We start from the raw sequence: 27,944 nt of genomic DNA on the forward strand, positions 1-27,944 counted from the left end.
TCCTTGACCAGTTAATGACGAATAATTAGCTCGACAGGTGAGCTCTCTGAAGTGTTTGTATTTTTAAGACTCTTCAGGTGCAAAGCATTCATTCAAGGTACTGCAGCTTTGTATATAGAACTTCAGGCACACTGGCAGGTATGATTATAACTTTTTTTGGTGGGAACAAGACTCTTTTTAATGGCCCTTAAATTCATTCAGTCCACCTCCTCTTTCTTGTTGGAATATTAAAATGAAGATTTCCTTACAAATAGTAGATATAATAGCTTTACAAACATTTTAAAGCTATTCACTACAATTTCCTTTTCAAAAGTGTTTTGATCAATCCAGTGATGGCTTATTACTCTTAGAATGTCTTATTGAATGTGGCAGGACATTTTGTCACTACTTAAAATTAATGAATATCATACAAAAGATTAACAATATTGAGTGAAGGCAAAGCCAAAAATATCAGAGGCCTGAGTCCTCTTGGCTGGTTTCTCACCCCAATTACATAAGTCCTCGATGAGTTCACTTTTGGAATCGTGTCTAATACATTTGACAAGGGAGTAACCTTGGAGTGTCACTAAGAAGAAATTGATCAGGAAAAAATAAATGAGGTGGCAAAGAATGTTTTCAAGAAGAGGTGGGATTTAGGGTGGATGCTGGAAAAAAATGGGACCGGTTCCTTTATGCATTGAACAAACATTTACTTTTTGCCTTCTACAGGCCAGGACCTATTAGCCTCTCCAGCGGATGGGTGCTTCTGGCCGACAAAGTCCAGATGGTGATTATCTCAGGGACAGGAGTTACCCTCACTTCCGACCTCCTCTCTCACAAAGTGGCTCCAGGCGGGGAGACTGAGGATGGGCTGGGGAGGCTGGCAGAGGCGATGCCCGCCTCGCGGAGCACATCTGCTGTGTTCTGCGGGGAGCGCCTGTCAAGCAGTGGGAGGAAAAAGCGCTTGGAGCCACCAGCCCACTCTCAAGCGAAACTCGCCTGGAAAACATCCCGCCTCCCAGCAGAGTTTCTGCCGGTTTCTTTCGGAGGGTGGTGCGGAAAGGCAACTTTTGGGAACTTGAAGGAGAGGAGCGTGGGGCGAGGTGGAAAGAGCACAGAACGCCACCCCACTAGGTCCCCGCTTGGGACTCCCACCCGGCGTCAGGCGTAGAGGGCTGTCCCGCCCAGGCAGAGCCACGGCCGCGGCTGCTAGGCCAGGCGCGGGGCCCGCACGCCGCAGTTCCCCATCCGGCCTCGCGGGGGCGCCGGCGCCGCCGATCAGGTGACCGAGCGCCCGTCCGGGGCTGCGGGAAGCCGCCTCGTTCTCAGCCGCCGGAGACGCCGCCGCCGCCGCCGCCGCCGCCACACCTAGTGGAGGAGCCGGGGAAGGCGGCTCGTTGGGGGCTGGGGCGGAGAGCGCCGGGGGTAGGGGCGGAAGGGCGGCGGGCGGAAGGCAGGAGGCTGCCGGGGCCCGAGCTGCTGCGGGGGAAGGGGCTCCGAGGCGTCCGTCGCGGCTCGCTCTGTCGCCGGCGCGGGATTGGGGCGCGAGGGCCATGGGCGCGCTCTCCTAAGGCGGAGGTCGCTGGCGGGAGGGGAGGAGGCCCGCGAGAGGCCGCTGCGGAGGCCGCGGGCCGGTGACCGGGCGCCAGGCGGCCGGCGGCGGCGGCGGTACCACCATGTCGCGCTCAGTGCTGCAGCCCAGTCAGCAGAAGCTGGCGGAGAAGCTCACCATCCTCAACGACCGGGGCGTCGGCATGCTCACCCGCCTCTACAACATTAAGAAGGTGCGCACGGGCCGGGGAGGCCGCGGCGGGGGCGGGCGGGCCCGGGAGGGATGGAGGGCAAGGGAGGCCGTGGGGTTGGGGGGCGGCGGGCGGCGCCGGGTGAGAAATCTCGGCGTCGCTGCTCCAGGCCCGACCTGGGGTCGCCTGGATGCACCGCGGCCTAATACGGAGTCCCGGGCGCCTCTCCTGGTGGTTCGCCGGCCGGCCCAAGGCAGAGAAGCCATTACCCGGCTCCCTGCGGCGGATCCGGCGCTGGGCCCAGCACTGGGTGGGGGCGCCGCTGGGAGCCGGGAGTTGCCCCCTCCTCGGCGCCCCTGCCCCCAGGACGGGACCCATAGGAAAGGGAGGGTGGTGGGTGGGCGAAATTCTAGGTGGGTAGGAAAACTTGAGTGTTCCATATTCCGGCGGAGATGGCAGCAGTGAACAGGGATTATACCCCACATTCCAATTTTTTTGGTGTGGGAATGTGGGTAGGGAAGGGCTGATTGGTTGAATCGCGTATCCCCTCCACTTTGCCGCTTTAGATTGCTAAATAGCCATTGAGAATACGTTGACGATTTGAGATTATTTCATTTTGAAGGTGGAGAGGAGGGGGAAGTGAGGGTGGAACCAATTTTCTGAAATACTTCTAAGCTCTGAGTCACTAGAACTGGAAAAACAACCTTCTATGCTTTCCCCTGTGCTCCTCCTCATATTAGATTTTCCAGTACCGTTTCTTAGTTCGGTGTCTCTACAAAATAAAAACCGCAAAACGCAAAAATGTTGCTATTACTGCTGATTTATAGCATAGTCTGATAATTTGAGCAGCTATAGCTAATAGGCTCATTGAAAGGCTTTTACATGTCCTCAGTACAATAAGGAGTGGAAGACTGTACTGGAAGTTTAGAAAAGTCCATGTAAAGATAGAACAAATATTACACTCATTATCCTGGGGCAAAACAACAAAATGTCTTTCTTCTTAAGGCAAGGTTGGTAAGTTTTAAACAAACCGATAAAGAGAAAAAGAGATTTTTGGACATTCTAGATCCTTTAGTTTATAATGTCTAATGTCATGTCATTTGAGAGGGCTTCTGAAGAAATATATGTATATATTTTGAAATTTATATCCAAGAGTTTGAGTGTAAAATTGATTTACTTTTACAATTTGACGTAGACATTGTAATTCTAAAGAGTGTCCTGGTTTAATGATGATACATTTTGGATAAGGACAAAAATCTGGTTGCTCACCTGATTGAAAGGATTGCTTACTCTAAAGTGCAATCTGGAGAGTAACTGCAGCATGCTTATTCAGTTTGTTACTTTTTATGTGGCAGGAGCTCAGTGTCATGACAAAGCAGCCCCTCTGCATTTACCAAGGAGCCTTGGTTATAAATTTATACAGGTTGGGAATAATTCAGTTTTAAGTAGTATTACTTAAAGGTTGCATTGATCTGAGTTGTTTGGAGAGATTATGCTGCTTAAAAAACTTCGAAATTGATTCCTATATGAATTTTGTCCAAAAAAACGAGCAAGACAAACATTGTAAAAGTTACTAGACCTGTGGTATTGTGGTTTAAAGGAAATGGTTATGATGGTTTCTAAAAGAGGAAGTGAGAGTAACATCAAAAGTGATTTGGGTAATTGGGCAAAATACCTTTTCTAAGCATTCATTAAACATTTTTATAGGATAAATGCAATCAAACTTTAATATTCCTCCTTCATAAGTAAGATTAAATGAAATTCTGGGCATTTGAACTCTTATAATTCCAGTTCACTGCCTTTTCTCAAAAGCACTGTTTTTATCACTTCCTGTTTTGAGAAGCTTTAGGCTCTTGTATTATTGAACTAGTGAAAGTTAGAAACTGAGTTGAATGTGATCATTATTATATCCATGTCAAATATTTTGATTTATTGAAATGTTATATTTTAGCACTCGCCTTATATTTGTAGCTTCTTAAGAAATACATTGCCTACCTTGCTTGAGTGTGAGTTTTCTCTGGGCAACGACAGTGTAATTTTTGAAATACTAGAGTATTTAGGGCCTTATTTGATGCTAGACATCTTTAGTGAGGCCGTGTTGAAGTGAATGAATGATTTGCCTCCTCTGTCTCAAAACCTGTGTGCTCTGGTTTTAATAATAATAGTTTTGGGTTTGCTCCCTTTGTGTAATTTTGCATGTAAATGGATCAGATAAGATTTTGGATCTTTCACTCTATAGAATTGTCGGTGAATCTGGCATATCTTCCCAGCTGGCTAGGGACTGAAACATTTGTTCAGATATCTTGCCAAAGAACTGAGTAAGATCTGTTCACCATGTGTTTATTAGGTTCATGCTGTCTGCATTCTTACTGCATTATAAACCACATAATCTTTTCAATCTCAACCTCTCCTAGTCCTAAAAAAAAAAAAATTCCACCTTATAACACATGTCTGCCAATCAATTACCACATTTTCATTAATGCAAGTGCATTAGATTGTCTACCGGATCTAATTACTCTGTTTCAATTGGAAGTATACAGTGGAAATGATATTTTAGTGAATGTATACAATGAAAAATAGTTAAGAAAAATAACTTACTATTGTCAATATGCTTTGACACTTATTAGGGGAGTTGGAGCATGATTACGGAAGAATTTTTTTTGAAGAATTTTTTTAAATTTCATTAGTCAAAAATTTTTGAGATCTTAATATTTACAATTTATGGGAATTTTAGGGAACTTGTAGTTTGATGAAGGATGTAAGAACCCATAAAAGCAGATTTTAGGGAAAAGACATGAAGGTGATTGGTAGTTTTACATTTAAATTTACTTGTTGCTTAATTCCTTTTTTAAAAATTTTATTTTAAATATATGGCTTCCCTTTTCCAGATCTAATAATGTCACTCAATTATGTGGAGATTTGTAACATTTTTAAAGGTTCTAGCATGGCAGGTTTTGTGGTGGGATTAAGAGCATTGGGCCGGAAGTTGAGACTTGCATTCCAATCTTCAGTCACTGAGAGTTCTCTAACATTGGGTAGGTAATTTGACTTTTTTGAGCTTTACTTTTCCTCATCTGTAAAATGGGGAAAATTAACTGTAAAAGGAACACTAAAGTCTATTCTAGCTCTTTTTTTTTTTTTTTTTTTTTTGAGGCAGAGTCTTGCTCTATTGCCAGGCTGGAGTGCAGTGGGTGCGATCCCGGCTCACTGCAACTTCCGTTTTCCAGTTTTAAGCAATTCTCTTGCCTCAATCTTCCGAGTAGCTGGGATTACAGGCACGCACCACCACGCTCGGCTAGTTTTTTGTACTTTTCAGGAAAGACGAGGTTTCACCATGTTGGCCAGGAAGGTCTCGATCTCTTGACTTCGTGATCCGCCCGCCTCAGCCTCCCAGAATGCTGAGATTACAGGCGTGAGCCACGGCGCCCGGCCTCTAGCTCTATCTTTATGAATTTATGGTGAAGGAGTAGAGTAGAAATTATTGCCCATTTTAAACAGTAACTGAACTCTGTTTAGTTTTCTATAGGGACCATAATGCCTGCCCTACCTACTTCACAGAATTGCTTCTGAAGATAGAGGATATTTGAAAATAGTATTTAGGAATCTGAGCATCTTTTTTGGGAAACACTTGTTTTTCTGAAATTGTCTAGCTGCTTAACAAAGCTGCCAAATACCAAATGCCCAAAGAATACATTTTGCTGAGTTAAATTTTGGGGTTTACTCTTTCTTTTTTTCCTTCTCTTTTCTTTTACTACACCATTACCAACATGAGATTGATCGCTGTATTGAAAAGATCTCAGTTAATACTTGTGTTTTTCTCCGTCTGTTAAATTATTTCCTTGATTGTAAAGGACAGAAAAGGAGAAAAAAAACTCATACAACTAATTACAAACTTTTAAAAAATTGAGTATTGTGATGGTTTAAATGCGGGTTTTTACCTCTTTAACAAAATTAGAGGAATACTTTTTTTTTCCCTATTGTCCTTTTCTCATGATTTTGGATAAATTTATTTTCTAAGTAAAAATTTAACAGGTTAACAGGAATAGCATTGCAAAATTGAAAGTCTTTAGCTGGTATCTGCTTATTTAGTGGGGGAAGAAAAGATGTTTGTGAAGGGAGCAGTGCAGGGTAAAAGGGAGGGGAACTCGTAACTCGTTTTAGTCTTCCATTTCAGTATTTGTTTCCATTTAGGGCATTATTTTCATTTTTGGTCAATCAGACACAGAAGCATGTTCCAAAGGTGCTTAGGAGAAATAATTATTTTTAATTTTTCAGAAGCAATGATAATCCATCTTTTATTTCCTTTATGGAATTGTTAAGTAACTTTAAAATTTTTTAATGATTACCAAAGGAATATATGCTTATTGTCAAAAACTCAACATAAGTGAGTGATTTCAAATATTCACTGTCTGCCCATCTTTATAACTTTATACACTATTGAATTGTTAATTTGTAAGTAGGGTTTCAAATGATTCTCTTGTTTTAAATAGAAGAACCTATGCTGGAAAATACTTTGTTATTGCATAGTTGATTATTTTAGATATGTGATAGTAATAAAATTGCATCTTTTTTTCTTTTTTCTTTTTTTATTATAAAATTGCATCTTTAAAACTTTTATAAGCCATCATACGAACTATTCTTTCAGTTAGTCTCAAATACTGAGGTTTTCCCTTTTGATTTATTCATTTACTCTTCATTTATTGAATGTATTCCCTGGCATTAAGAGGTAAATTAAGATGAAGTCTCTAGTGCCAAGAAATTAGTATCTTATTGGGGAGAGAGATGTATAGATTAACTAAAATGCATTGTGTAAGTAGGATTGTGGAGTCTTGAGAAGGGAATGAAAGATTGCAATCTGGGAGAGATGGTAAAGAGAAGGAGAGTGACATCTATACTTGGTTTTGAAGTATGAATAGAAACGTCAGGCAGGCATTGACAGAGAGTAGCTAGTTCCTGTTTCAGATTCCAGAGTTTTTATTCAGTAGAATATATACAGACGGTCCCCAGCGTATGATGATTTGGCTTAACAGTTTGTTGACTTCATGTTGGCACAAAAGCTATGGCATGCAGTAGTAAGTGATATGATACTTTCTTGTGATCTGATACTCTGCAGTGTACTGTATTACCAGATGATTTACTCAACTGTAGTCTAATGGACGTGTTTAAGATAGGCTAGGCTAAAATACGAGGTAGGTTAGGTGTGTTATGTGCGTTTTCTTCTTCTTTTTTTAGAGACAGGTTCTAGTTCTGTCATACAAGCTAGAGTACAGTGGCAAGATCTTGGCTCACTGCAACCTCTGCCTCCTGGCTCAGGCAATCCTCCCACCTCAGCCTTCTCAGTAGCTGGGACTACAGGCGTGTGCCACCATGCCTGGCTAATCTTTGTATTTTTTTTGGTAGAGTTGGGTTTTCATCATGTTGCTCAGGCTGGTCTCTAACTCCTGGGGTCAAGCTATCCACCCACTTCAGCCTCCCAAAGTACCGGTATTACAGGCATGAGCTACCACACTTGGCTGACTTATGATATTTTTAATTAAAGATAGGTTTATTGGAATGTAACCCCATCATTAAATTGAGGAACTTCTGTATAAAAATAACAAAATACAGTCATGCTGCATAATATATCACATAACACCTAAATGATGGACTGCATATACACAGTAGTCTCATATGGTAATACTGTATTCTTACTGTATTTTTGCTGTGTGTAGATACATTTAGATACAGAAATACATACCATTATGTTACAATTGCCTACAGTATTCTCATTGTACAGGTTTGTAGAGTGAGAGCAATAGGCTATATACCATGTACCCTATGTGTATAGTAGGCTATGCTATCCAGATTTATGTAAGTAAACTCTGATGTTCACACAACAATGAAATTGTCTAATGACATTAAGCAATGCATGACTGTGTCTAAGAGTATAAAATAATAATGCTCTTCTTGCATTTACTTTCTAAACATTTTTCATACTTGCATAATATTCTGTGAGTTGAGAGAACTAGATTCTAAATAAAGCTCTGATAACTTTTTTTAGTTTGAACAAATTATTTAACCTTTCTGGGCTGTAGTTTATTTGTAAAGTGAGGAGATTAGTGGTTCATAATAGAATCATCAGGGATACGTAATAGAATCATCTTGGAAGGTTTTTACAAATTTCATACATCTGGACCCTGACCCAAACTTAGTTAAACAGAAAAAAAAAATCCCTGAAATAGTTCCAATGTTAATTACTGAAATAAATGAAATGTAAGTTTTTAAATACCTCTAATTTCTTTTCCTGCTAATTATTAACTGTAGTGATTTAATTTAGTTGTCTGGGTTATACCTAAATTTCTGGAAGGCTGCACATTGGCTCTCTACTAGCAAAACCAGATCCATGGTACTTATTTGCTTTCAGCTTCTGTTACGCTTCAAGCTGTATTTTTTGGCTTTCCAAGCCATGCTAGTCTGATTCTAACTCTTGTAATCTTAAATAGATATTCCAGTTCTCATGTTTTTGGAATACACTTTCATTAACCTCATAGGTTAATAGGAGAATTAAATGAGTTAATTCATAGGCAGTATTAGTACAGTGCTTTGTAACAAGGGTAAGAACTGAATAAAGGTAGCTATTATAACTGGTTCTATTTTTGGGGCTTAGAACGTAGTGAACACTTAATAAATGTTCATTTCCCCCACACCACATATTAAATTAAGCTCAAGATTACCTTTTAGGAGACATTCCTGACTCTTCTATTTTACTGCTTGATACAGTTTGATATCTACTTAATGCTGAGACAAAATAATTATTTGTATTTCAGAAGTATGGGTTCCACAGTAGTCCATTAAGTAATAATTTCTTTTTAACAGCAAAAGTGTGACAGTATATATACTTAAAAAAATTGTAGGCCGGGCGTGGTGGCTCAAACCTGTAATCCCAGCACTTTGGGAGGCCGAGGCGGGTGGATCACAAGGTCAAGAGATCAAGACCATCCTGGTCAACATGGTGAAACCCCGTCTCTACTAAAAATACAAAAAATTAGCTGGCATGGCGGCGTGTGTCTGTAATCCCAGCTACGCAGGAGGTTGAGGCAGGAGAATTGCCTGAACCCAGGAAGCGGAGGTTGTGGTGAAACGAGATCGCGCCATTGCATTCCAGCCTGGGTAACAAGAGCGAAACTCCGTCTCAAAAAAAACAAACAAACAAACAAAAAAAATTGTAGTAGCACCTTTGCTTTATAAACTGAGGCAATATAGTGATCCTGAATTTTGGAAGCTGAAAACTGTTTAAAGGCAAGAGTAATATATTTTCTTGTAAATTGACTAGTAATAACTCATTTGAATCAGTAAATTATTATTTTTTTGAATCGATAATTTTAATAAAGAATTTTGAAGTGTATAATGGGTTGAAGTTTTTCAAGTTCATGACTTTCTCAAACTTGTCTAAAGGACAGTAACTGTGATTTCTGTATTTTTGTTATTGGCTCCAATTAAGAGGTAGTTATTGATACACATTAATTTGAAAGCATTTCCAGTAATTTCAGTATACTTTCTTTCAAGCCTCTTAATCCAAGTTGTTAGCAGTAGATTGCTTTCTTTTTTAGGGAATCCAGAAGCAGCTTTCTTTTCTTTTTACCTACCCAAGATAGAAGAAAAGTGATAACTTAAAGCAGGTCAGTTGGCCAAAATATACGTGATAACACAGGAGGAAAAAAATAATTGGAAAACTAACTAGTGATTAATTTGAGTCTCATTTTGCTCTTGATAGGTTTTTCATTATTGATGGACAATTTTCTTTTCTTTTTCTTCTGTTTTTTTTCAAGGGGCTTTCCAGCAAAAACCGGAAAGCCTGCTAGACAAATTCTAAAAGAGCTGTAACACTGGACAGTTTTCATACTGTAACATTTTCATTATTTAAACAATTGGAACATAAAATAATGACAGGTGTGTATTACTTTTACATTCCATAATTTCAGGTAATGTCTGTTCTTCCTCTAGGTATTAATTTCAAATTGTTAAAAACTCAGGGAAGAATCTTTGTCCCTTTATTCCTCAATTTTGCAAAATGTGTGGTGTTTCTTGGTTATTAAGTCAAAGTTAAATTCCTTTTTCTAGTATAAATTGGCCGCGTTTTTTTTTTCTCCTCATCCGTGACATTATTCAGATGGGGCTGGTTTCTGTGCTCTCACAAATATCATTCTCACTCTGACTCCTGAGATTTGTTCATATTTTTTCAATTTATTCATTATACTGGAAAATCATTTTGTTCTTCATATTTTGGCATTTTTTTCAGTTATTGTACTAGAAAATAAGTTATGTTGTTCTTCCATTTTTTGGCAAAGGAATATGTTTTATTCTTGAGTTAGACTAGGAATTAAAAAATAAAACTGAAGCTAGGCACAGTAGTAGTGCATGCTTGTAATTCCAGATACTTAAGAGGCTGAGGCAGGAGGAACCTCTTAAGACCAGAAGTTCAAGTCCAGTCTGGGCAATGTAGTGAGACGCTGTCTCAAAAATATAAAATAGATTGAACTGATCAGGTTTTTACCTTGATAGCAACTGCTTCCTGAGGTTTTAAGCAGCTGAGGTTTTGAAAAAGTGGAGCATGATTGTAAACATTATTTTTGGGAGGGCACATAAGTTTTTAGATAAGCTTTTCTAGTGTTTTGGAATCAGGTATGAATTTCTCTGTGGGTCCTGTCAGTTGTGAAATCTTGATCAAGTTACTTAATTTTTCAGAAGCTCCCTTCCTCTCTGTTGAGTGATAGTTTAGATAATTTCAAAACACAGGTGTTTTGCACACAATAGTTGCACAGTAAATGTTCTTACTTCCAATACCTTTTGTATCTTGATTAGTTTGTTGTTGTTTTCTTCCTCTTCTCTGTCTCTCTCTCTTTTTTTTTTTTTTAACTTTCTTGAGTCAGGGTCTCACTCTTTCCCAGGCAAGAGTTTGCAGTGGTATTTACAGGGTTCACTGTAGACTCAGCCTCCCTGGCTCGAGCAATCCTTCCACCTTAGCCTTCCAGGTAGCCAGGACCATAATTTTTAAATTTTTTGTAGGGATGGGGTCTCGCTTTTGCCCAGGGTGGTCTCAAACTTGTGGGATCCAGCAATCCTCCTGCCTTGGGCTTCCCAAGTGCTGGGATTGCAGGTGTGAGCTACTGAGGGGTCTGTTTTCTTGTGTCTTGATTGTCGCTTACCTCTTATTAATAGATACAGGAATTTTAAAATTCTATATTTGTTTTTTTTTTTTTTTTGGCATGGTGGTAAGTTCTTAAAAAAATATGTAACATTTACCATGTAAAGTTAAGCTGTGGTATATAATCTTATGCTGTAACAGCTTGAGGAAAGGCCTCAGTATGGGGATTTGTGGTAGAGTGGCAGAAAGATTTGTTTTAAAGTAATACTTTAAAATGGCATGGAGTCTAGGCTTGTTGCTTCTAATCAAAGATGTTTGTGTCCCGAATAATACACTGTATAGTTTTTTGAAACATTCTTGTCCTTTATTTTTAGTAATAACATCAGATTTGTGTTTCGAAAAGGAACTTAGAGATATTGAATTGACAATTAATACTGACCTAGAATTGTTTTTATGGAAAATCTTGTTTCCATAATTGAAAACTCACTATGTATATTCGTGTATATAGAAAAGTTTTATTTAAAGTATTATTTAGAAGTTATTTGTTAACTACATATGTGCCAGGCACCGAAATAAGCCGTTTATGTGTATCTTATTTTTTAAATATCTTAACAGTGTACCCTATGCAGTAGGTAGTAATAATATCCTCAATTTATGGATTAGGTAACTGAGGCTCAGAGGTTAGGCAACTTGCGTAAGGCCGTATAGGCTATTATCCACTTGACTATAAAGAGACAAGGTTTTTAATTATTATGTTTAAGTGTATCCTTTAACATTACTATACTTTTATCTGCCACACTAAATAGTCCTAACTTTTTTTATTTTAAAAATTGTAATTAGAATATTCATGGAGAATAAAGTTCCAATTCTGATAACTGGAAATTTAAGTATATAAATATTTAAATTTATTTTAGAACTTCTGAAATTTGAAATTATAGTATTTTATGTTTTATGGAAACATGCGGACTCAAGATAAAGTAAAACAAAGTATTCGGGGGAATTTTTGTTTTCGTTTTTCAATTCTGTACTTTATGCATAATTTTCTTTTTGTGTAGTGAAATACGTCTTTTAGTCAATTCTCTGAAAAAGTTTTTTTTTGATAGGGCTATAAAATTCAGGGATTTAGACATAATTTCACGTTGTATTCACCTTTTTTTTTTCTTTCAATTTTTGGGGTTATGTAGGGGTAGAGTGCTCAAATGTTTGAATTGGTAATTTGTTAAATCTTTTAAATCATTTTGATAAGCCTTTCTGAAATATATTAGTCTAAAATGTTTTGATAACTAAATATAATAGTATATTTAGTTTTTAAAAATTTGGTACTTCAAAAGGTGATAACTTTAAGGATTAATTTTGTGTAATATTGTAGATGTAATAGGAAGATACATGTTTCAAGTGTACCAACAGCAGGCTGTTTTCTAAAAATGCAAGTTGTGATTTCCTTGTCCTCAAAATGAAATTTTTTTTTAGTTTGGGTGGGGAAGAAGATGAATTTTTATAAACTACAACTTCTGGTTAGTTGAAATTTTGCTATACTGTTTTAATATAGCAGGAAACCTTAAGTTTTTAAAAAAATTATTTTGTAGAGATAAGGTCTTGCTATACTGCCCAGGCTGGTCTCTAATTTCTGTCCTCAAGTGATCCTCCCACCTCAGCCTCCCAAAGTGCCAGGATTACAGTTGAGAGCCACCATCCCAATCAGCCTTCTTACCTGAATTATTTGTTATGTTTCTTTGCCAGGATATGTTTTACCTAGCTGATAACTTTTAGTCATGTCAGTTTATTTTTTTCATATACTTCTTTTTTGACTAAGTATACCCCATGCAAATCTCTCTCTTATTAAGCAAATAAATCAAGTAAGTAGATTTTAGAAAAAGATAAAATGGAGCCCAGTACTTCTATATTTATTAACCCCTAATTTTTTTATTGGCATTTTTTGAGCACTCTTGATATGCCAAATACCCTGTAAAGTCTACAAATATACTTTCATGCAGTGAACATAAAAACCTTTTAGCATAGGTTGTAATTATTATCTATTTAACAGATGAAGAAACTGAGGCGCAGATAGGGAAAATCACTTGCTGATGGGTACAAAGTTGTTAAGTGATGGAGCCAAGATTTTGAACATGGACAACCTGTCTTGAAACTCAGGTTCTTAACTATTAGGTTAAACTCTGTACAGTTACAACAAACGGAGACTTGAGTCTATATTTCGGCTATGTTTAGATGTTTAGGCTTAAAGTGAATAAAGGAAATATTTGAGAGAGGGAATTGTGTTTAATAGTTGCATAAGGAAGTTAACACTAACTTGCTAGTTCTCTATATTATAACAAAAACTGTTACTACTATGATTACTATTCATATTAGATTTTACTTGGATAATTATTATCATAATTATAGCTATTATTAAAAAGCAGCTAGCATTTTTGGAGCACTTATGTGCTTACCATTCTGCTAAATGCTTTACATGGATTCTTTATCTCTCTTCTAATCCTTATAATAACCCTGAGAGGTAAGTACTAATTTCCCCACTTTACAGATGAAGAAATTTAGATTAGGAGATATTTTGTAATATATTCAAGGTCCCATGACTAGTAAGTTGTGAAGATTGAAACTTAGTTTTAGTCCAGAATCTTAGTTTTTAACCTTTGAGGCATACTGCCTTCCAAGTAAGTACGTATGTTAGATAAGGTCCACTGAGCAGAGTGGAAAAGGTAAATTGATTCCAGGGAAAGCAGATTGTATACTCCTTAATTTTTTTTTTTTTTTTTTTTTACGTTATAAAAGACAGAACTTCACTTTGTGGCCCAAGCTGCAGTACAGTGGTGTGATTATAGCTCTGTAGCCTTGAACTCCTGCGCTCAAGTGATCTTCCTGCCTCAGATTCCCAAGTAGCTAGGAGTATAGTTGTATACCATCACACACACACACACACACACACACACACACACACACACACGTGTGTGTGTATATATGTGTATATATATATATATTTTTCCCCTCTTCTCTTAAAGCCCTGAGCTTACTTCTGTAATTTAAAACAATTTTTTTGTAGAGACAGGATCTTTCTTGTTGCCCAGGTGGGTCTACAACTCCTGGGCTCAAGCCCTTTGGCCCCCAGTTCTGGGATTATAGGTATGAGCCACTGCACTTGGACAAAATGAAATTCTGTTCTTTTTGTTTTCAGTTTAAGAAGGAAGAGCTGCTCGTTTATGTATGTACATATGTGTATACATACGCACATGCACACACACACTTCTTTGATTATCAAACAAAGAAGTTATATACATGTTTATATTCTTAAACAGTAAAATTTGTGATTGTGGGAAATGGATATGGTGATATCATTTTCATTATATGTGATAGTTTCTAATAGAGACTCTTAGAATGGATAGCTAAATTTTTCTATAGTTAGAATATGAAAATACATATGAGAAAACTGAACATAATTTGGAATCACTTTGGGATTCTGCACTACCTCAATCATGTTTATGATACTTGATTTTTCATTATGCAATTGATGTAAAGCAATGCTAATCTATAGCTATTTGTGTTTGGGCAGATTTTTAGTTACATGATTATTCCTAGCTGTTATGTAATATTTGGGGGGAGAGTGTAAATTGGAAGGTTAAAAGAATATTTTAAAGAAATGATAGTCTACGCAGAGGGAAAGTTGGGTATGTTTTAATATTTATGATGTTGAAATGGAATTTACATAGTAGTTGTGTCAATCTGGTTAAAGATGATGAAGTTCTAAATTTCTTAAGATTTTGTTTTATTTAATGATATTTGAGAAGAGATTTCTTACCGCATTCCTATTTCCATTTGGAAAATGTAGGAATGTTTTAACATTGATTTTTCTACTTTGGCATGGTAGGAAGTTAGGTCATGTTTGAAAAATAGTTGCAATTTGAGCTGAAATACAAAAGTCATCCAATAACGATTTATTTTTATTCTTGGCTACCGTTTCTTTTTAAGGTATGTAAAATTTCACTGATGGTTTTGCTCCTGTTTTTATAGCTGCATGTAGTCTTTATTTTCCTTTTTCTAGTATGATTTTAAGTTGGTTTAGAAAGAGCACCAAGAAACTGACCTGATTGTACACTTACACAGTAGTATTTAAATATATATGAATAGTATATACTCTATAAATTTATTTTATACTAAAACTCGCTACTTAGAATACCTTTAAAATTGTAGCACCATATAATTCTAATCTTGTTCTGTTATTCATAGTCTGCAGTGCATAAGTTTTCTTCTGAAACGTATATCATAGTTTGACAATCATTGTTTACACGTAATTTTCTCTCTTTTTATTACAATGCTTCCCCAGCAAGGACAAGTTTGGAAGGTTTGCAAAGCTTTTCACCTTCCCTCTGCCCGCTTGCCCGCTTTCAGATCAGTTTCATGTTTCATAACTTCTCTTTCTGCAATCCACAACATAGCCATAGTAAACAATGGAAAAATATAAAATTGCAATAGCGTATTTTCTCACACATGGCAGACAGATAAAACTTTTCAAAGGAATGCAATAAAAAGAAGCTAAATAGAAATGTTATAATTTTAGGAATTCCCTAAGGAATAACATCTCACTAGCAAGCAGTTAATTAAATGTCACATAATGAAATAGGAACAGTATTCAAGATTATGTTCTGTATTGCTAATAGTTCAGGTAGAATGTTCTTTCTAAAAATAATACCTTACATTTGTATAGTGCTCTACAGTTTACTGCAGAGAATGCTGTATTGCTGATATGGTCAAAATGTAAACATTTCCATTTGTTCTGTGCTTATGATATATAGAACAGATGTAGATTCATTGTTTGAAGTGCTGCTGGTATGATGGAAAACAGTGTTGTAACTCAGGTGTTCAGAGGATCAGGCAACATACCTTAGCACCATAAAGACAATTTTAGCAGCTTCCAGTTCTTTTGAACTAGGGCTCTTGTATTAAAATGTTTAAAGTGAATGAGGAAAACATTCTGGAAAAGACATTTAAACATAAGCTTTTATTTTATAACACTTAGAAAGAAACATGTCTAGTACTCTACTGAATATTTAATTTTGTAATATTTTATTAGCTTCAGATGAATACAATCCTACCTCAAATCAAGATTTTTTTTTTCTTTTTTTTAGGTTTGAGCTTTTTTCTTCACTGCTGTTCTGCGCTAACTGCTTTGAAACTTTCCATGCATTTTTTTCAGTAGAAGAACATCTCTGTACTGTCTCCCATTGCATATTTCAGCTGTGACAATCCCTGCACTTTGCCTATTCATTTTATCACCTGCTCACCAAAAACAATAAATATCTCTTTAATTTCTAATTGCAGATTTGCTATTTTTGATTTTAGAAGAAGGGTGCATTTCACTTTTTTTTTTATTGCTGTTGTTTTATAGGCATGTGGAGACCCCAAGGCAAAACCATCCTACCTTATCGACAAAAACCTGGAATCTGCTGTGAAATTCATAGTCAGAAAATTCCCTGCTGTAGAAACCCGCAACAACAATGTAAGTCCTCTAAATTTTTCTGTTACTTGATTTTAGCCATCTTTGAGGGAAACAGTGGTCAACACAGTGCTTATAGTAGCTCTTATTTACCTATTTTTTAAATATTTTTATATACAGATTCTATACCTTAAGGGTTTTGAGACAATATTCTTATGTCTGAGATCAGAAAAAAATAACTCTTAGCTACATTGCCATTTTATTACAGAAAAGATAAGATCTTAGATTCCTATATATTTATTGCCTTTTAAATTGCAACACAAGTAAGGTAATAGATATGTATATATTCCAAATATACTTGGGATGTTTTTGTTTCTTATAAACTTTCTGTTGACATTAGTAAATGTCTTCATAGAACTTCTGTTGCTTTTAGTAATTAGCTGTATTTAATTTTAAAATGTATTTGTTTTTCTAGTGTATATATCTATATATAGGTAATTGACAATGATTTCTAAAGATTAAATAATACAAGAAAGTGATTATGTTCAAGTCTTTATTATCCCCATATTACTTTGCATGTGGGAAAGTTTTTTCTTAGTATACTGAAGTATGGTCATTTTCAGAGTCTATAATAATTTCTATGAATAACTACTTTTGGAAAATTAGAGTTATTTTTCACCTTGGTGTGGCATTATCATATAAATTTTGACTCAGCATCTTTCTGCCTGTCTTCTCTTTTGGCTTTTTTCTCTGATATTTTCTTGTTATAATCTTTGCTGCCTTTTGCTTTACATGCAAATTTAGTTTAGAAATTTCCTCTCACATATGATCTCCTTAATTTTGAGAAGCTCTGTTGAAAAGATATATTGTCAGCTGGTCTGAAAATAGTGAGTTATCTCAATTGATTGTTCCCCGTCAATTAGAGATCCAGCTCCTTGTTCTATTCTTTGCCCCTTCTTACTGCTACACTTGACTAGTCTAAAAATAAAAAAATATATTGCCATCTTTGTTTTCTCAAATCATATATGTTTATTGCAGATTCGTATTTAGCCTGTTGATATTACTTTTACTTAAAAGCACTTCCATGTAGAAAGAAAATGCTAGTAAGAACTAACAGAATAAGTCAGATGCAGTGGTTTTTAAGGCTTTTTTTTTAAAAACAAATCTGTTTTTTGGGAGTACAGGTTAGTAGAGGTCTTGGTTTTATATAAGATAATTTGTTTTTCTAGAGATGAGATCTCACTATGTTGTCCAGGCTGGTCTTGAACTCCTGGGCTCAAGGGATCCTCCTGGCTTAACGTCTTAAAGTGCCGAGCTTACAGGCTTGAACTGCTGTGCCCAGCCAGAAAGATTGTTTTATAATTATATCAGTATATTAAGGCATTATAATTAGTTCCTGATTACAAAATAGGTGATTCAAAACTTGTAATTCTTGACACTATTCATGTGGAGAACTCTTTTTTAGTTACTAACATTAATTGCCTAGCTCATCTGAGAGATTGTATACTCTAAAAGAGAGAGATTTTGTTATGAAAATCTTTTATTAATTTTATATATACTTTTTCTTACAGCTCATAAAATTTCTGACATGAGCTCTTCAGAGAGTCTTTGAAACTTAGTTTACATATGTGTTTGTGTGTAAACTTACATGTGAGAATATGCATTGTTCCTTAGATCTTTCCTTAGAAAATTAGAAATATCTGGTGAAATAATAGTAAAATTGTCAGTTAAAAGACCAATTAAGAATCTACTGTTCTTGAAATGCAGGGCAAACTATTTATTATCATGCTGCTGTTTTTTGTTTTTTAGTAGTTTTACTTCTCTTTCTAACTTTTGAAGCACAAAATTGATATTTTTAATAACAGTTTTATTGAGATCTAATTCACATACCATATAACTCACCCATTCAAAATATACAATTCAGTGTTTTTTAGTACATTCACAGAGTTGTGCATCCAATATCACAATTAATTTTAGAACATTTTCCTCACTGCAAAAAGAAACTTCATGTCCATTAGTGGTCGTTCCTGATTTCCCACTAACACTCCTGCCCTAGGCAACCTCTATTGTAGCGTTTTCTGTCCAACTCTCTGCCTATTCTGAAGATTTCATCAGGAATAATGTAATATGTGATCTTCTGTGACTGGTTTCAGTCATTTAACATAGTTTTTTCAAGGTTTATCCAAGCTGTAGCATGTATCAGTACTTTGTTTTAAGAGACGGGGTTTCACTCTCGCCCAGGGTGGAATGCAATGGTGCCATCATAGCTCACTGTAATACCAAACTCCTAGACTGAAAGGATCTTCCCACCTTAGCCTCCTGAGTAGCTAGGACCATAGGTGCACACCACCATGCTCAGCTGTTTTTTAAAAAAAATTAAATTTTTTTAATCCAGACATGGTCTAGCTATATTGCCTAGGTAGATCTCAAACTCCTTGTCTTAAGCAGTCCTCCCACTTTGACCTCCCAAAGCTCTGAGATTACAGCTGTGAGCTGCTGTGCCCAACCTTCATTTCTTTTCATTGACAAATAATATTCCATTGTCTGATATACCACATTTTATTTATTCATTCATGAGTTGATGGATGTTTGGATTGTTTCTACTTTTTTGCCTATTATGAATCATGTTGCTATAAACATTTATGTCAATGTTTTTTATGGATATGTTTTTATTTCTCTTGGCTTTATAAACCTATGAAAAGAATTGCTGGGTCGTGTGGTAATTCTGTGCTAAACCTATAAAATTGATTGTACAGTGTTGTTGAATGTTTTGACTTACTTGTAGCATTTACTTTGTTTTGTTTGCAAAGCCTGGGTTTTGTCATGTTGCCTTTACAACTATTCTTTGTAATGCTACTCTATTGTTTTTTTTTTTTAACCTGCTGAAGTACTATGTATTGAGTATATATAATGTCTTGTAAGCTCAGTTTTGATCTGGGTCTCCTAAAATTTTGGCTAGAACTTCCTAGCCAGCTTGGGTCAGGACCTGAGAATTGAGGTTTCAGTTTTTTTTGTTTTTTGTTTTTTGTTTTTATAACTTATTAAATTAGTTGATGACACTTAAAGACTGGAAAAGATAGTAGCATCTGAGATTCTTAAGAGGTTGCAGATTTCTGGCCAGTGCAGTGTGGAAGTCGTCTTGATATCATAGTTGTTTTTTTGTTTTTTTTTTATTCTTGTTCTTTGGATCATTATGTAAATATGTGAAACTGGACATGCTTACTTTTTCTCAGGGATCTAGGTTAGTAATATTTCTACTCTGATTCATGTCTTACAAGTGATATTTGTCCCCAATTTCAGAAAAGGTACTCATAAAAACAGATTTCTGGTGAAAATGCAATAATTTTTGTTTTTTTGAGCCACAGTCCTGCTTTATTGCTCAGGCTGGAGTGCAGTGGAGCAATCTCAGCTCATTGCAAACTCCACCTCCTGGTCTCAAGCAATCCTCCTGCCTCAGCCTCTCAAGTAGTTGGGACTACAGGGGCACATCTGCCATACCTGGCTAAATTTTTGTGTATTTTGTAGACATGGGGTCTTGCTGTGTGGCTCAGGCTGGTCTCAAACTTCTGGGCTCAAGCAATCCTCCTGCATTGGCTTCCTAAAATGCTGGGATTACAGGCTTGAGCCATCACACCCAGCCTCAAAATATATATTTTTTTAAGTTTCTAAACTGGATTCTTGCGAAAAGTCTATTCTTATCTTGCAGCCAAAAAATTGTTGATTTTTGGTTTGTGTGTGTGTGTGTGTGTGTATTTTTTTTTTTTCAGTAACTGCCCTCACCTCCATACTTTTTAATCCCTTTAGAATCCTTGAGCATGTAGTCATTTGATATACAACAAGAGGGCACTGGTGAAGGATAGCAGGATTGGTGCATAAAATGGCTTCTACAGTGATGATGTTGGACTCTGTTGAGTCATTTTTACTTTCTTAGTAAGGGAGTTTTGTACTTCTAATTCTGATTTAGGGAAAATCTAGGACCAAGGAATGAGGTTTTTCCCTTGGGTCATGATGTTGAACTAAATACCCCCCATGTGGTTCATATGGTTCAAACCAAGCTGATCAAATGAAATTCAAAATGAATGAAAGCCATACCAGTTTTATAATTATAGCAGCCACTTGTTTTCTAATGTGTGCCAGGTTATGTGTGGTTTTTTTTTTGTTTCGTTTTTTTTTTTTGTTTTGTTTTGTTTTTGTTTTTTTGGTGAGATGGAGTCTCACCCTGTCACCTAGGCTGGAGCGCAGTGGCATGATCTTAGCTTACTGTAATCTCTGCCTCCTGAGTTCAAATGATTCTCCTGCCTCAGCCTCCTGAGTAGCTGGGACTACAGATACATGCCGGCCAATTTTTAAATTTTTAGTAGAGATGGGTTCTCACCATGTTTGCCAGGCTGGTCTCGAATTCCTAACCTCAGGTGATCCACCCGCCTCAGCCTCCCAAAGTTCTGGGATTACAGGCTTGAGCCACCGTACCTGGTCCAGCTTTGTATTTTTTTTTTTTTTTTTGAGACGGAGTTTTTTCGCTCTTGTTACCCAGGCTGGAGTACAATGGCGCGATCTCGGCTCACCGCAACCTCCACCTCTTGGGTTCAGGCAATTCTCCTGCCTCAGCCTTCCCGAGTAGCTGGGATTACAGGCACGCGCCACCATGCCCAGTCAATTTTTTGTATTTTTATTAGAGACGGGGTTTCACCCTGTTGACCAGGATGGTCTCGATCTCTTGACCTCATGATCCACCCGCCGTGGCCTCCCAAAGTGCTGGGATTACAGGCTTGAGCCACCGCGCCCAGCTGGTCCAGGTTTGTATTTTAATCAAGTTCCTCATTTAATTTCAGGTTAAGCAAAGCATTTCTGAGCTGAAGGATTATTTAATTTATCTCTAATATAAATGCTTTCATTATTTTGAAAGTGTAACTCAAATGGAATTTGTTTCTTGTCGGTTTCTTATGAGAACATGGAGGGGAATCTGTTACTTTCCTGGATGAAGAAATAGTAGAAACTCCTTTCTTATTTTATTAACACATAGAAATTGTTTTGCTTAGGAAATCTAAAAGGCAATTTAAGAAATCTTCAGGTATATGTTAAAACTTTTCTTACTAATTTTTTTCCAGTATTTTTTAAACTTTTTTTTTTTCTCTTTTCTATATTGCTTTACACCTAAAAGCTAGTTTGTATTTTATAAAACAGTAAAAGTATTATCCTGCACAATAGTTTTGTTATGGAATTAGCCTGTTACATATTTTAGTGTAACATTTTGGGTTTGATTTCCAAATTGATGAGAAAATGATAAAAATTACTATCCTATATATATTGAATTAGATCTTGAAGTCCTTAAGAATAGAGACATTGCTGGCGAGTACAGTGCCACAAGAGTGATCTAGGGATTCTAGACTAGGACACAGGCTGTTCTTGAAATAACTTGAAAATTACATTTTCCTAAGTTGGAGGAATCTTTTATGTTACAGATATTATTTATCCCTTCTCCCAAGGAATATAGAATTAAGATGTTATGTAAAACACGGTTTTAATTTAAGTAGCTTATAGTCACTCTAAGCAACTCCAGGTGTGATAATTAGCAGTAAACTTGGTTCAGAGGTGTAGCATTAGAGTCTTTTAAAACTCTCTTATCCCTAGGGCCTGACACCGAAGAGGCACTAAGTAAATGTCCCATTAATGAATGGAACTATTTGATAGACTTCAACGTAGGTAGTTTTCGCTTGTATTCAAAGATCGCCTTAGATTTATGTCAGGACTTGAACTTATCGACACTTTAAAAAAAGTTACTGAGTTAATTTTAGCTAAAAAAAAAAAAAAGATTGTATTTTTTAGTAGAACTATTCAAATACATCTCATTAATGGCATTCCTGAAAGTAACCGAGAAAAAGAGCAAGAGTCTCAGTTCCTAAGAACATAAATGTGTTTTAGGGGTGGGGTGGTAGAATTGGGGATAGGTGTAGGAAGGCCCTTGACACATGCACTGTACTTTAGTAAGGTCTTAGAAGGAAATGGTAGGCATATTTAACTCCTTCTTAACTTGTCTTTAAGACAGTATTCCTTGTTTTGTCATGACTCCTATTAAGGTAGTAACATACTGGTTAAGAGGATGGACTTTGGATTCAGTAAACCAGAATTTGACTTCTGGTCTTCCACTTACTAGCTGAATGATTTTGGGCAGAAATTATTTAACATCTTAAGGTATCATCGTTTTTTGTTTTTTGTTTTTTGTCTGTTGCCCAGGCTGGAGTGCAATAGCGTGATCTCAGCTCACTGCAACCTTCGCCTCCTGGGTTCAAGTGATTCTCCTGCCTCAGCTTCCCGAGTAGCTGGGATTAACAGGTGCCTGCCACCATGCCAGGCTAATTTTGTATTTTTAGTAGAGACACTGTTTCACCATGCTGACCAGGCGGGTCTTGAGCTCCTGATCTCAGGCGGTCTGTTCACCTTAGCCTCCCAAAGTGCTGGGATTACAGGCATGAGCCACTGCGCCCGGCCAGGTATCATTGTTCTTGTTTCTAAAATGGTAATAATGCCAGTAAGGAGCAGGTCAGTGTCTCCTAAAGCATGTAGTACAATGTGCGACAAATTGCTCTTGAAGAATGGAAGCTGAAGCTGTTGCTTACATTTACCTGTTTGACTTTTTTTGGTCTACTTAACTGGCTTTTCTTCTGGGTACCTTTTAAATGTCGGTATTTCTAAATGATTCCCCCTCCCCATTGTGTGTGTGTGTGTGTGTGTGTGTGTATATATATATATATATATATATATACACACACACACACACACACACATATATATATATATATAAAAATGAAAGCATTTACTGCTGTGGCTTCAAATAAGTACATATACAATCTCCTATATTCTGTGCTCTAGATCAGGGTCCCCAATGTCCAGGGCACAGACCGATACCAGTCTGTGGCCTGTTAGGAACCCGGCTGCCCAGCAGTGAGTGAGTGGTAGGTGAGTACACTATGCTTCATCTGTATTTACAGCCACTCCCCATCACTCACACTACTGCCTGAGTTCTTTCTCCTGTCATATTAGCGGTGGCATTAGATTCTCATAGGAGTGTGAACCCTACTGTGAACTGTGCATGCAAGGGATCTAGGTTGTGAGCTCTTTAGGAGAATCTAATGTCTGATCGGTCATTATCTCCCATCACCCCCAGATGGGACCATCAAGTTGCAGGAAAGCAAGCTCAGGGCTTCCACAGATTCTACATTATGGTGAGTTGTGTAATTATTTCGTTACATGTTACGAAGTGATAATAGAAATAAAGTGCACAGTAAATGTAACATGCTTCAGTCACCCCAAACCACCCCCTACCCTTCCACCCCAGTCCATGGAAAAATTGTCTTCCATGAAACTGGTCCCTGGTGCTAAAAAGGTTGGGGACTGCTGCTCTAGATCTTAATTCTAGCTACCCCTTTGGACAGCTCCACAAGCTAAACAGGAAACTTTGTATCCAATATGGAACATGTGTTTTTCTCTTTTGTGTTTCCTCCCTTGAACTGTCACCATCCACTTGGTTATCTAAACTAGAACTTTCACAATCCCTTTTGACTTGCAAAAAACATCAAACTGGTTATTTATGGCTTTTCCAGGTTCCCCACTATAAGGCCATTTGAATTTATCCCCTTTAGATCTGTGTCTCCTGCTGGGATAAATGCCATGTTAATCCAAACATTGATTTTTATGCCCATGTTAATCCAAACATTGATTTTTATGCCGTCCACTCTCTCCTACTGTTGCCCTCCCTTCCCCTCTCCATCCTCCACCAGGGGAATCAGAACAAATCAAAAAACAATTGCTTTCTCTGTGGTACCCCACATCTCCATCTTCCTGGACCACGCACTCATCTTTGAATCCCTGTTGACTGGCATGTAGTAGGCCAACAAATACAACTTTGGTTTAGAAGGGATCATCTTGCTGTGCAATAATGTAACTGAAATTTGTGACAACATACTCCATTATGAATAAATATATATGCCTATCTATGGGATCCCATTAGGGCATATATATTTATTCATAACGAAACTCAAAGGAATATTTGTTCCTGACCAATTAAACATTGCCAGAATTTAAGGAATTTTGATATGATGAGAATTAACTGAAATGTCAGTAGTCTTTTAAAAACGTATCATTAGTATTGACTTGTTAATGACTCTTCCATATGTAAAAGTCTTTAATTCTATCTTAAACAACTCCTATGAAGATGCAAGTAAGCCTTGCTTTGATATTATTTGGAAAGTAATTGAAATAGGTCAAATAGTGGCAAGGAATTACATCAGCACTGGTAACCTGCCTAAACTGATTTAAATTTTTTATTTTTGCCTAAAGAACATGAATACATAGTAATGAATAGTCCAGAAGAATTTAGGATGAAAAGTGAATATCTCCTAGTTTACTTTTTCCTATCCTGGTCATATTCCTGAGGGAACTTCTATTTTTAATATTTTCTACAGGTTACTGCTAGAACTATAACAAATATGCTTATTCCCTTACAACTTCACTTACCAACTTTAGACAATCTCTCTTCTATGCAACAAAAAATGAAGATTTAGCTTGCTCAGTTTTCTTCCCCTTACTCCCCCACTCAAGCCCTTTTCCCAGTGTTTAATAGCTTTTTGTTAGTATTTTTGAATCACTGATTACTTCCTTTTTTGACTTTAATATAGTTCTTTTTCTGATATTCTCACCCTTGGTCATTTAGCCATTTATTTTTGTGTTGTCAAAATTGTTTATGCTTTTTTTTGGTTCTGTACTTATACAGTGTTCTGATACTGTATTATATGTTGATTGTAAAAAATTTAAAATTAGTAAAGGCCTAAGTGCTTGGTTTGCATTTCTTCATTCTGTTGTCACACTTTGGGCTATAAGATGAATAATTTAGCATTAAAGTGAAATTTAATGCTGAAGAATATTTAGCATTAAAGTGCAAAGGAGTCTCTCTTCCTAAATTCTGTCATTCACTTAAAATTATTTTAGTTTCATAGTTATACCACAACTTTTTGAAATTAGTTATAAGCCTTTTTTAGTATCCTTTAATTTATTTGGCCTGATAATCATGTGACCTTTTTATAATTTTTTGTTTTCCTGGAGCCTACTCTCCTCTAACCCTCTGCCTTCTAACATCCATCTAGACAATTTTTGTAAAAGCCTACTGCGTAGCTTTCATTATGGGTTATGTTTTTGTCTTCGGTGTAATGATTTTACCTGTGCTTTTCCATTGAATTTTCATGACTTTGAGAATCCCTTAAAATTGCTTATAGAATTTGTGTGTGAATGAATTTTTAAGCTTTTTTTCATATTCTCAAGGGTGGTTCTTATGATCCCAAAACACATCTATTTTAAAATATCTTCCTTCTTATCCTTATTATATAATTACCTGGGCTTTCAGAATATTCTTTTGTGCATCTTATATACTATATATTTTTGTCATGCTACACCATAACCTCTTCAACTCAAAGAGACTTTGTGCTTTTCTGGAAATGAGACTGACAATGAGCATTACACTGGGGTTCCATAGCATAGCCTCCAAGTATATGCAGTCTGCATTTTTCCATATTCTTCAAACTAGTTGAAGTTATATCTTGCTTCTAAGTGATAGCTTTTCGGGTTTCAAACAGTTGTTAGTCCCTTTGGGTGCAGTGGTGATTTTGATGCCCTTCATAGTAGCAGAGGACATTATCACTACCTAATCACCTTTGTTTCCTTGGTCATTTCTTTGGAGCCTTTAGCCACTTCTAACCTTGTACCTTTTTTTTTTTTTTTTGAGACAGAGTCTCACTCTATTGCCAGGCACCAGGCTGGAGTGCAGTGGCGTAATCTTGGCTCACTGCAACCTTCGCCTCCTTGGGTTCAAGCAATTCTCCTGCCTCGGCCTCCTGAGTAGCTGGGATTACAGGCACGCGCCACCATGCCCAGCTAATTTTTTGTATTTTTTTTTTTTTTTAGTAGAGACAGGATTTCACCATGTTGGCCAGGATGGTCTTGATCTCTTGAACTCGTGATCCTCCCGCCTTGGCCTCCCAAAGTGCTGGGATGCACCCGGCTAATCGTGTACCTTTTAAGTACCTTTAGCATGTTATCTTCTTAATGTTTCTTCCTGGCAGGTTCAGTACTACCTTTTGTCAGATCTAAAATTATTTGCTAAGATTGAAAATAAGACAGTAAAAGGTATAATGGAATAAATAACACATGTTATAGAGTACTTATTTTCCTTTATTCTTCCTAGTACTCATCTTGGCTAAGAATATTTTAACTAGGTACATTAATGGTACCTGGCCAAGAGTATGCAGACTAGTATGCTATTTTAGTTCCCATTGTCTAGTGTAGGATAGAATGTAGAACATAAGGAAAATATATTTGCTTGCTTTATTTTTTTAAAGGAGTGTTGTATTTTGAGAAAGTGTGTGTATACTTTCATTGAACAAATGGTCATGTTTACTTTTGCCTCTGGAATTTTGTTTATGCAGTTTTTACTATCTGGAATAGTCTCTCGCATATTCTTTCACTAGGCTAACTTGTCTTTCAGGTCTGTGCTTAGATGTCATCATTCAGAGAAGCCCTTTCCCTGACCTTTCCAAATTAGTTTAAGTTCTGCATATGTATGTTTCCATCACACTTTACACTAATTATTCATTTGTTTATTTAAGTCCTTTATTGAGTGTCTTCTATGAGCCAAATTCTGTTCTGGAAGAGAAGGTTCCCACAGTGAACAAACAGAAGTCTCTGTTCTTACAGAGCTTACATTATGTTGAATAGAAGTAAATAATGAATTAATAAGAATATAATACCAGGTAAATACTAGGAAGAACAAAGCAGGGTAAATGCATAAGACTAATGCCTGGCAGATGCTAATTTACTTAGGTGACCAGGAAAGGCCTTACTGAAAAGAAGGCATTAGGGCAGAGATTTGAAGACAGGGAGTGAATTTAGCTAGGGGAGGAGCATTCTGTGCTCAAGGAACAGCAGCTCCAAAGACTCAGGTGGGTGCATACCTGGCATGTTCAGGAACAAGGAGGCCATTATGAGTGGAATAGGTGATTGAGGGAGACCTTGGTAGTACATGAAGGGCCAGTTGTTGTAATGAATGGGCAGATCATATAGTGCTCTCTGGATCATAGTAAGGACCTTAGCTAATTACTCTGAGTGTGTTGTGATGCCATAGGCGGGGAGTAGCAGAGGAATGAAGTGATATGACTGTGATCACTATGGTTACTTGGTAGAGAATAGTCTGCAGGAGAGCAAAGGTAAAAATAGGGAGAATAGTTAGGAAATTTGTTGTCACTGAGGTAAGAGCTGATGATGGCTTGGACTAGGGTGGTTAAGGTGAGAAATGTTCAGATTCTGGATATATACTTTAAGATTTTTTGCTTGAACAAATGTCAAGATAGAATGGGGTGAGAGAACAGGAGAAATAGGTTTGGGGTAGTACAGTGGGAGTAGTACAGTGAATGCAGTGGGGAAAGGAACCAGTGTCTCAATATTAGACGTGTTAAGTTTGAGCGACTTACTGGAAATCTGAGTGCCAATTGTTTATATGCATCTGGATCTCAGGTTAGGTTTAAGGCTGAGAGTCAAATTGAAAAAATTAATGAGGGATTTAAGAGAGAAAAAGGAGTGGAATAATCATCTAGGAGAGTGGGAAAATGAC

The 27,944-nt window shown here is 37.0% G+C and overlaps 1 protein-coding gene and 1 non-coding gene across 5 annotated transcripts in view; one reads left to right on the forward strand and one right to left on the reverse strand.

The window, feature by feature from the left end:
* The first annotated feature begins 1,315 nt into the window (after window positions 1-1,315).
* NCKAP1 (NCK associated protein 1) overlaps window positions 1,316-27,944 on the forward strand; it is a 118,227-nt gene continuing 91,598 nt past the window's right edge. Inside the window, exons 1-3 of one of the 4 annotated variants that reach the window (XM_074399379.1) lie at window positions 1,316-1,763; window positions 15,179-15,196; window positions 16,241-16,351. In XM_074399379.1, the coding sequence (XP_074255480.1) occupies window positions 1,656-1,763; window positions 15,179-15,196; window positions 16,241-16,351 (237 nt within the window). In that variant the 5' untranslated portion in view covers window positions 1,316-1,655. The remainder of the gene's footprint in view (window positions 1,764-15,178; window positions 15,197-16,240; window positions 16,352-27,944) is intronic. The other 3 variants (XM_039469737.2, XM_074399380.1, XM_039469738.2) reach the window with 3 other exon arrangements.
* Window positions 9,528-9,589, reverse strand: LOC120364442 (U7 small nuclear RNA). The gene has a single exon (XR_005579698.1). It is a non-coding gene; the product is annotated as a U7 small nuclear RNA (small nuclear RNA).

Source organism: Saimiri boliviensis, chromosome 5 (genome assembly GCF_048565385.1).
Source record: "Saimiri boliviensis isolate mSaiBol1 chromosome 5, mSaiBol1.pri, whole genome shotgun sequence".
Taxonomy (NCBI): Eukaryota; Metazoa; Chordata; class Mammalia; order Primates; family Cebidae; genus Saimiri; species Saimiri boliviensis.